Source organism: Vipera berus, assembly GCF_964194415.1.
Source record: "Vipera berus genome assembly, chromosome: 4".
Lineage (NCBI taxonomy): Eukaryota > Metazoa > Chordata > Lepidosauria > Squamata > Viperidae > Vipera > Vipera berus.
Window position 1 is genome coordinate 87,005,574 of NC_138206.1, and position 11,089 is coordinate 87,016,662.

Here is an 11,089-nt window from a genome sequence, read left to right on the forward strand (position 1 = left end):
TAAACATTTAAAATATGGTTACCTCTCCCCATGGATCTGGGGACATTTTTATATATTTTTAAAATGTCTGAATTGCATCTCCTTTTTTGCATTCCCTAATTTCTGGACATGTACTATAATGCAAGACTATGCATACTGACTATGTTTTTCAATATGATTTCCCTTTTTTCTCAAAAGCCATCCTTTTAAAATCCAAATCTAGTTTTATTCTGACTTGGATATTTTGTTCAATACTTTCTCAGCAAAGTGAAGTGGCTATGCCTGCATATACATGGAAACAACTGGAAGCAGCTTCTGAATCAGCAAAGCGAGCCCCCTCCCCCAAAGCAGCACTATTTTAACAAATCTGCTTCATGTCTGATTCTATTCAAATACACATTTTAATGGTTTTGCACAACCCTATTCCATGCTCACTTTTCATGCAAATTAAGCATATTATAAAAGTTGTTTTGTATCAAGGAAAACCACTGTATGTTCAAATATTTATCAAATATAATAATTGTTTTGAAGTTCTGGTTAATCTCCTGCTGGGAAAATTAAGACTATTGGGATGCATCAACTGAAGTCAAACGAATATGCATCTCTATAAAGAGCGCTACCTTATTCTAGGACTGCGATCTCAGTTTTTTCTCTGTTCTAAAATGGTTTTAGAATTCATATTATTTATTTTGTTTTGTTTCTCTTGCGAGAACAAGAAAAAGAAACATACCATTTTCCCTTTCTTTTTCAGGATCTGCAAGATATATGGCAGCTGTGGCTTTTTGTCAAAGGTCAACATACAGCATAGTGTTAATAAAGTGTCAATAAAATACATTCTGACAGCAGTAGTTTCTGTCTGCCATGCTAAATTAAGAGTTGTCCAACAAATTGGAAACCTTCACAAAACCAAATCATGAATGTCCTTATTTGCACCATACTCTCTATTTCTGAAGAAAAATCTAAAAATCCTAAGACAACATTAGTCTTAGCCTTATTATCAGCTAAGAAATGTGCATTTTTGACTGTTTCATAATGCCATAATAAAAGGAAATATATGCTTATAATAATAATTAAACTGATCTGGTATATCATTGTGTAATTTGGTATTTATCTTATATAGTCCTGCTAAACGTTTCTGTTTTTGAAACATAACATTCCTGAACTCAAGAACTCATTGTGAATGAGATGCTAGGAATGATAGAATTTGATTTAACATATTATAAGCAAGTCACCACACTATTTGTGTGTGTGTGTGTGTGTGTGTGTGTGTGTGTGTGTGTGTACGCATACTGAAACTACGTAAGTATATACAGGATATTTTTTATAAAAGTACTGCATCTGAAACAGATGAGCACTGTCCCTTATAATCAGCAAAGACTAGTGGAGTAAAATCTGTAGGGACTCTTCCCTTTACTTCATCTTTTAATTTATTCCATGTTTGTCATCTTTTTTAATTTATGTAACAATACATCCATTTATTATGTAAATATTTCATTTACTTCAAGATAAAATAAACACTGATTTAAAAACCTACATCTTATATGTTCTTCTAAACAAGCATTTCTCAAACTTAGCAACTTTAATTCCAAGAATTTTCCAGCCAGCTATAGAAGTTGAAATCCACCCATTTTAAAGTTGCCAAAGGCGAGAACCTCTGATTTAGACTATATGTAATAACTAGCTGAAGGAGCAATAAAGGAAGAAACAGTGGGTTGATATCAAACTTTGTTATGAATACAGTAGCCTTGCCAGAATCACTAAGTATGTGAATTATTACTAACTTATTTTTCATGACAAAATCTAAGAAAATCTAACCTATTTATTTTTATAACATTTTAATCCTGGTTTTATTATCTTTCAGAGCAACTCAAAAAATTAAAAAGAGAACTCAAATTAAAAAGAGAACTCAGTCTTCCACTCATGTTTTGTCTTTTTACAGTTAAGCTATACAAGGGACAGAGAATGGAATATAAGGAATTTAGTTCTTCAAGGCTAAAAAAAGAGGTAACCAATATGATCTCATGTATATGTAGCTCAATTTGGGAGGAACTTCACTTCCTGGAATTGTCCTTAAACGGTGAACAAGTAAACAAACAAAGCTCCTAAATAAATCTCCTTTAACTATCTGTATCCTTAGATAAATATTATTTACTCTAAAGTGAAAAATCATTGCAGTGTCATAAACATTTGTAGAAGTTGCTCACATTTTTAAAAAATAAGCTATCTTAATAAAAATATTCTGTCATTCTAATCTATTAGTGTATTTTTTCTTCTTTTTAATGTGAATCACCAACAAACAGTGCACTTGGGCGGTATATAGATTTCATCATCATTGTCTAACCACTGTAGGATGAAGGCCTCTTTGGCATGTTTCCAAGCAATACAGTCTTGAGCTTTACTTTCACAATTGGGACCTCAATACTTACTGATGTTATCCCTCCATCTTGGTTTAGATCTCTTTTGTGGACACTTTTTATCAAGTGGAATACATTCTATAACTGCCTTAATTTATCTGCCATCAGTTCTTCTTGCCATGTGACCAGACCATTTCCATTTAAATTCTTTAAATGGCACTCTTTTGATGACATCATATATTTATGTTTCTTCTTTAATCCATGTGCAGGTCTTTCTATCTTGTCTTGTGATGCCAAGCATGTAACTTTCCATGGCTCTTTGGGCCACCACATAGCTTTTGTACTGATTGTGTCCATGTTTTGCTGGCATACGTTAGAATGGGTAGCACACACTGATCGAAAACTTTTCTCTTCAGGCATAGGGGGAGGTTGTTTTTGAAAATTATATTCAATTACTAAATGCCTGCCAACCACATTTAACACACTGTTCAATTTCCCTTTTTGTATCACCTTCCTTGAGATCCGTTGGCCAATGCATATGTAGTGGTCTACTACTGTACGTTTAGTTCTTCTCCAGATATATTTTTTCCTTTGGTGAATTTATTAAACATAACTTGGCTCTTTTTCAGGTTTATTTTTAATCAAAATGGTTCTCTTGCTTTGTATAACTCTTGTGTGTGTGTTTGTAACTCTTCTGGGTCTTGTGAGAAGAGAACAACATCATCTGCAAACCTTAAGTGGTTTAGATAGGCACCATTAACTTTTATTCCATTTTTGCCCAGTCTAGTTTGTGAAATACTTCTTCAAGGCAGGCTGAGAAAAAAGACAGGTGATATTGTATCACCTTGTTGTACACCTTTTTCTATAACATAAATTTAATAAATAAAATAAACCACATTGAAATTTACTAGGTCACTATAATATGGGACTGTGATTTTTAGCATCCCTCTTTTTTATTCCCAGGTGTGCCTTTTCTTACAGAAGGCTTCTGGGAAGATACACAATGAAAAAATATTCTATCACATGCTTAGAGTTTGAAGTGGTAACAACCAGCATTTCCGCCATTCACGCACTTTGCCTTCTTGATTCGCAAATATTATGGCAATCTGAGAAGCTGTCTTACACCTAGTCAAACGAATGAATTGTCTAGCAGCTCAGTATTGGACATGCTGATCAGCAGCAACTTTCCAGATTTTAGAGTGGAATTCCTTCAGTCATATCTGAACCAATTCCCTCAATTCTCAACCAGCAAGACAAAAGATTCAAATCTCATTTATGTTCTTCATCTTTTAAGGAAGTCTTATCTTCTCTTATTTTACTTTTATTAGCTATGAATAAAGCATAAAGTATTTGCAGATTTTAATGGTAGCAAACTTCATTCCAAAGTTTTAGAAACAGCCATAAAAGAATACATAAGTAAATGTATTTATCAAAGTAAATATCAAAATGGCACAGAAATACACACACATGCAATACATTTTGTGTGTATAACACATATGCATTTGTGAATTACCTTGCCTTTTTAAAGAGTCCTAAGATATTCAAACATAAATATTTTCATTAAATGTCTACAATATGATTTACAGTAATTTTGCAAGATTCTCAGCTTGTTTTGTCTTGCATAAACACTATTGTAGATGCAGTAAAGTGCATTTAGAGTGCAGCCAAATAAAAAACTGCTTCCCCACCAACATATTATTGCTTTGTCAATGAAAAATGTAGTGAATTGATTGCAAACTAACTGCACATTATACGCTTTTTTAATGGATACAGAAAATACACAAAGTGCATTATATTGCTCTAAGTGTTTATTGGGATTAATTGTATTACTGGTCATTGATGAACTATTATTTAAATTATCTCAAAGTATAAGCAACCTAAACAACAGACTATACATACAATACATTTTATGCATTTTCTGAATTCCAAAAAATACAGCAATTTCAGCACAAATATATTTATGAGCAATATCCTGCAGTTGGAAAACCACTGGAGAAACAGGACACCAATAACAGGAATTATTTGCAGTAACAACAACCTTACAAAAATGTCTAAATGTCTGCATTATGCATCAATAATACTGATACAATCTGTACTATAAAACTATGTTATGTCTTTTTGGTATGTAATGACAATGAGATTTCTCAAGCTGCTATTCATTTCCTCATCACATAAGAACATCATTGGGTTAAGCATTTTTATTTAATCATAAAAACTATAAATGGCTATAAAATCTTATACTTTTAAGTAAAGTACTCATCAAGTATCCTGGCTCACACTACTTAGTGAGCAACCAAATCATTGTAAATACAGTCCAAAATGCAATGCATTACTGCTGTTACCCAAGAATGTGGTTCCTTTTTATGCAATAATATTGACAAAATGTGCATTTTTCTTATTTGCAAATAACAAATAATTTTTAGAAAGAGGAAAACAATTTTATTATATCTAAAACATCATGGTCAAGTTTATTGAAGGGGTGGAGGTGACAGAAATTCTGTAAATATCAATAACCCAATTGCTCGTTAAAAAAAGTAAGGATGGAGAGAAAAAGAAGATGCACAATGTGGCATAAGGCCTCCAATCTCAAGAAGCTTGCAGGTCATACTGTGGTGAAGCTATGATGTTATCAATATTCAAGCTTTAAGTTTAAAGTGTCCACTTTCTCCTATGTTTGTAAAAAATCACTGTTCTCTCAATTAAACTTAAAATGACTGAGCAAAATAGCCTCTTTTTGCAATGAAATACTGCTTATTTAATCTGGGCAATAAAAGAACGAAGGCTAATCAGTAAAATACAGAATGTTAATATTTGCCATGCAAATCCCATCTCAAACTATTTATGTCATTCTCAGGATATAACATACTGCTTACTGCTGAGTATGATGAATCAATGACAATATCTGCAACCATATAAATCTTATCTCCAAACAAAAATAATATATATTTTTTGTACAATTCTCTTAAAGTTGCTCTCTAGGCAAATCCACAGTATTTATTTAAGGCTAACTTTTTAACATTAGTGCAAATAGGCAATCATGGTACTTAAGCCTATGAAAAAAAATATTGAAAATTAAATGTACCAAAAATGCATCTAGTCTCCCAACATTTTTGCCAGATTTCTTTAAACATTAACTATGCCAAATAAATAGTTAATTTCCATAGTAAAAGAAATTAAGGTGTTTTTTTACCTATTATATTCTTCAATCCAGATATTCAAAACTGAATTTGCCTAAAGATATTTAAAAGAAAGTAGCATAATGGTTTAGTTCCAAAATAAGAATTGACCCTGATAACATCTCATTCACAGTCTACTAGTAAAGTTATAATGACATTTATTGCCTGGTAAATTATTGATTATATCTATTCATTGAAATCAAGATTAATATGGATAGAATGTATCCATTATCAGGGGCTCTATTTCTAGAATCCAATACCTCTAACTCATTAGTAATTGTAATGTACAACTCCATTTGTAATGTATTGCATAGCCCAAGTACATTTAAGATTTAAACTTTTCAGTAAGCCATTTCTCAATTCATTATTAGCAAAGCTTATATAGCACAATTACAATATCTTTTTTCCATAGAAAACTCACTGCCAGTCTTATCTGCCTGGCAAATTTTGAATGCATTATGCATAATGTTCAGAAAAAAGCAACTAAAATTAGATGGGTGGATGGGTGGATGGATGGATTTGAACATACTGTATGCATTTTCAATGAGATATTTCCACAATTCCTAAACCTGAGACAACACTACAAATAATTTTTCAGCAAAACAACTCCACCATTATCCCAATTACGCTAAACATAGAAATATCTACATATCAGAATAACTGTATCTTCTGAACAGCTTCCTTGCAAAAAAGAGAATAGACTGTTTTATATAGCAAATAGTGACTTAGGACATATGTAATAGGAATTTTAAATGAATGTATATTGTGCTTCTTTAAACTCAGAACATAAATAATCATTCATTTAACCATACGATGTACTTACTTCCTCCCAAAAGCACATACAAAAGGTTAAGCCATAAAGGCTATAATCAACAGGAAAGCTGGCAAAGACTGAAGTGGCACCCAGCAGTTGCAAAAAGTACCTGAGATGCATAAACAACAGCCACACACACAGATCAAGGCTAACTCACAGCAAGGGCATTACTGTAATTATAGAGGGAATGAGCTAAGGTGCCCATATGCTAAATGCCATCAGTTGCAATTACTGTACTGGAGGCATTCACTTGTGAAGGCTGGCCCTTTGAATGGCAACAAGAAGGAAGAAATTTCCACCTTTAGTGGTTAATGATATTTCTAGAAATGGTTTCTGACTGCTGCCAGATGTCGCTTGGAAATGCAGCAATTTCTATATTTATTGACACAAGGAGCAATCCAGGTGATGGCGCGGGTCAGGCTGGGGAGCAGAGCCTAAGCCGTAAAAAAGGGGCACAATGACTCGAGAAGCAGAAGGCGGATGGGGGGGGGGGAATCGGGCAGAGCAAAATCAAGGTGCTTCCAAGGAAAGAAAGGAAAACGGGAAAACACAAACGCGCCCGGGGGGGGGGGAGGGAAGGAGCCCTGGGGAACTTGCCCCGAAATAAGACGGAGAAAGAATGAATAGTTAAGAGGGAAGCGGGAGAATACCAGAACTGAAAAAGAAAATTGCAAAAAAGAGTGGGAGCACAGAGAAGAAACTGAGAGGTGCAGTTGCTGAACTCAGCCCCCAGAATGAGAGTTTTGAAGGACAGCGTGAAGAATATCACTGCGAACGAAAATACGACATGCAATAATACTCCCTCATTTTAACCTTCTTAGTATTATTACTGCGTCTTCAGTATTCGTAAGAATACTAGAATAACACCACAACAACCATTCCTAACGAGGCGCGTTACAGGATTGGGGTAGCCCATTCCCGCGCCTCTTTCAGAACTCCGGCACCCGAAGTGGAAATCCAGAGCAAGCGCAGCGCTCTCAACGCTACACTCAGCCTTACCAGAGAGAATCCAGGTCCCATTCCTGCAGGAGCGCCAAGTCGAAGCTGTCCATAGTGAAACCGAGGGAGCTGGAAGATGTCAGCACCGCTCCCCTGCAGCCGAGCGGCAGCCACTCTGCCTCTTCGCAGCGCCGCGGGTGGGCGCACAGCGGGGAGACTGAGCTCACCCGGCCCCTCCCTCGCTCCCCGCCTCTTCCCCGGCTAGAGAAAGACGCAGCGGTCGGAGGGGCTTCCCCCTCTCCCTCTCTCGGCCCGCGGCAGGCGCTTCTTCGCCCTCGGTCGCCTGCCGCCTCGCTCGCTTCCTTTGCCCCTCCTCCACCGCCTGCCCGCTCGGTCGGCCCCGCGCGGGGATGCGTGTATGGAGCGTGTGACTCGCTCAGGCTGGCTGGCGCGCTCGCCGAGGCTGCTGCAGGAGAATCTCCCGGCGGCTCCTCGGGGGCGGCTTGAAAAATAAACAAAGCGAACCGAGACGCCGCGAGTACCAGCCTCTGACCGCTTTTGTTTCTTGCCTCGACTTCGGCCCTCGTGCTGGGTTTTTTGTTTGTTTGTTTGTTTGTTTAAATGCCACTGAAAATACGCATGTCTCAGCCGCAGATGCGGGTTAAAGCCACCTTCGCAGACGTTCAGGAGAAAGGGTTGTGTTGAAGAGGAAGGAAAGGGAAAGGAGCGGGATTGACTAAGGTGACATTTACTTTCTCAGGCATCCTTCTCTACCTTGGCCCTGCTCAAATATTTTCTCAGAAGCCTCTTCTCAGACAAATAGAACATTTGACCTTTAAATTAGGACAGGGCAGGGCAAGCTAAGCACCCCCAGATTTCACCCTATCCATCTTTTCTCAGGTGCCCCAATCAAGTTGCAAAGAAGCAACTAATAATGTAAAGCACGTTTTGGACAGAGTGCGGACATGACTGAAGGAGGGAATCATTAACTATGCAAATTAATATTCCAGGTAGTCCTCAGATGTATTGATTCAGAATCCGATGTATGATTTGGATCTTTTGGGATTCTGGAGCAGCATTGGAGGAAGGGAGAACTCCAGGTTACTCATCAAGGTCACACTCTGCAGGCACTGATCAGACTTCAGCATCTGGAACGTTGTCTAGTTTGGGTCATGGCAACACAAGAATGGTGCTGAGGAATTGGAAAGAGTCCAGAGAAGAGCAACAAAAATGGAAGCTAAATCCTGTGAAGAACTGAGTATGTTTAGGCTAAAGAAGAGAAGGGGAAAATAATAGTCTTTTAATATCTTATTGTCTGTCATAGGGAACAAAATATGTTTGGTTTTTTTGCGTCTGAGGGTAGGACATGAATCAAGGGGTAAAAGATTTACAAAGAGAATGAAAATGAGGAGATTCCTGACATGAGGGCTATTAAACAGGGGAACAGCCTCACTCCTGAAGTCATAAGTGGTCCACCATTGGATGTTTTCAAAGACTGGACAGCTGTTTCTTTGGGATAATCTGAGAATTCCTGACCTGGGCAGAGGATTGGATTAAAAGTCCTTCTGTTCCTGTGATTCAAGCATTATGTGCATATAGGTTTTGAGGCAACAATTTGGAAGTGTCTCCTTCTAGGATATGGGTGTCAAACTCGCTGCATCAGGTGATGTGTCATGAGGTATCATGACTTTTTTCACTGCTGGAGCTGGGCTGGGCGTGGCTTCCACATGATGCAATGGGCCTACAGGCCAGCAGTTTGACACCCCTGTTCTTACAACTCTAGGATTCCCTATCTGCTATCCTTATTATAATAGTTACCTCCAGCCCTCCTTGTCTTTTTCAAGATTACTCAAGGAAGGCTGATAGCTTTTTAAAAGGGTCCAATCCCAGCATATCCCTCAATTGCATAAGTTAAATGATGCTGTTCACTTAAAAAAATACTTTAGGAGCTGAGGTTAGGTTATTTTCAGCAGTGGGAAAGACCCTTTCAATTATCTGTGCTGCCATCTGATGCACCTGGTTGGAAATGACAAGGTGAGCAAGATCTGGCAACTTTATATTTGTGCTTGAGCATACATGTGTGCCTGTCCTTGACTACCTAACTTCCAATTAGATGCCGGGTCTTGAAAAAAAAATCTTTTATCTATCTTGATGCTAAAGTTTGACTTCCATGTATCAATTTTTCCTGAGCAGTCTGAATTTAACTCAGGTTAGGAAAATAATTATTCTAAAAATAGTGGTTTCCTTAAACCAAAATCCTTTTTCTTCAAAAGAAAAAAAGTGCAACGTGAATATTAAAAACCTTACAAAATAAAGTTACAAGCTTATCTATGTAGCTATCTCATTAAAAAATAAGACACCTCTACATTGCCCAAGTCCAGTAGCAGTATAGGCTGTAGTAAACAATTTATTATAAATGCAATCCCAGGAGAGAAAAATATGAACTTTTCTTATTTAAATTGCTTAGATGTTGATTTTACAGACATAAATTTAGAAGAAAAAAATCTGGAGTTCAGTAATATATGTTATTTACAGGCAGAGTATAAAAACAAACATAATGAGTGCTTTAATTGTGAAAGAATGTCTGACCCATTATCTTCAATGTATTCTAATAAAAGAAAAACATTGATATGCAGTGTTTCCATTTATTATAGTGTGAACTGGTATGTTACCATTCAGTGCTGTTAACAAACATAAATGCAAAATAATTGATCAAGCACATCTTCTGATGCACATTTTTAAACATAGTATCTGTAACTGTCGAGCCATATCACAATGGAATCCATCAGCCATGAATAAAATGAATGCACATATGGATTCTGTATTAGCTTTAACTTGTCATATTCTTGAGGGTCTTTAGACTGCACATCCTTAATTTATTAGTCTCTAGTGTATTCTGCCTAATAATAATTCTGGTCCTCTTCTTTTTCTACTACCTTCCAGAAATATAAAGATCTTCCAGAGGCCATGAACAGTCAGCCCACATCAAGATTTGATTGAAAGGAGAAGACAACTAAGTGACACTTTCCTGGAATGATGAAGCTTGGCAAACAGCCTGCACTGTGGTATGCTATGAATCACTGATGCATGGTGCAAACCATTGAATGTGGAAAGGAAAACCAAGATGGATAAATGACAATAGGTTTAGATGCACCCTAATAAATACAAAGCACACAATTGATATAACTTTTTTTTTATAAAAGCCTGGATAGGGAAATGAAAGTATGACTATATCAAATAAATGATTTAAGGCTTTCCAGGGTGAGAAGTTAACCAAATGAATCTTTTTTTTTGTCATGCACTTTTCATCCTTTCAGTTGTAATTGAATATTTTATCTGATTTTGCCCCATCAAAATATTGTTTCTATCTATTTTTACATAGATAAACTGGTAATAAAGTAGTAAAAGCCTTTTGCTATATGTGTAGACTCAGAAGCATATTAAGAAACAAAAGAAAAGTTACACACTTTAGAGACAAATTCAGGATTTTCTTCTATACCCCTCCATTCACAATACTGATTTAGTGATGGCTAAATCCAGGATCCCCTGGGGAAAAAAACCTAATTGCTGTTCAGGGAGGCCCCAAATGACTATCCAGGGAGCAGCAGCATCTTGGAGCAAAGATAACAAGCCAAAATACTTGAACTGACACATATTGGGACACAAATTGACTAAAACTATCTGTCCTGTTGTATACTGGGTTCGTTGTGCAGGAATGAAGACGAGGCGAGTGAGTTCAGCAAAGAGCATGGTTTATTTCTTGCAGGATCTGAGCTAGAGAACAGGGCTGCAGCTGCAGCAATTTATACCTTGGCCCCTAGGCGGCG

The 11,089-nt window shown here is 36.8% G+C and overlaps 1 protein-coding gene across 1 annotated transcript in view; it reads right to left on the reverse strand.

The window, feature by feature from the left end:
- AFF3 (ALF transcription elongation factor 3) overlaps window positions 1-7,375 on the reverse strand; it is a gene marked incomplete at both ends in the record, with an annotated part of 268,945 nt that extends 261,570 nt beyond the window's left edge. Inside the window, one exon of the mRNA XM_081326388.1 lies at window positions 7,323-7,375. Within this exon, the coding sequence (XP_081182514.1) occupies window positions 7,323-7,375 (53 nt within the window). The remainder of the gene's footprint in view (window positions 1-7,322) is intronic.
- Between the last annotated feature and the right edge of the window lie 3,714 nt (window positions 7,376-11,089).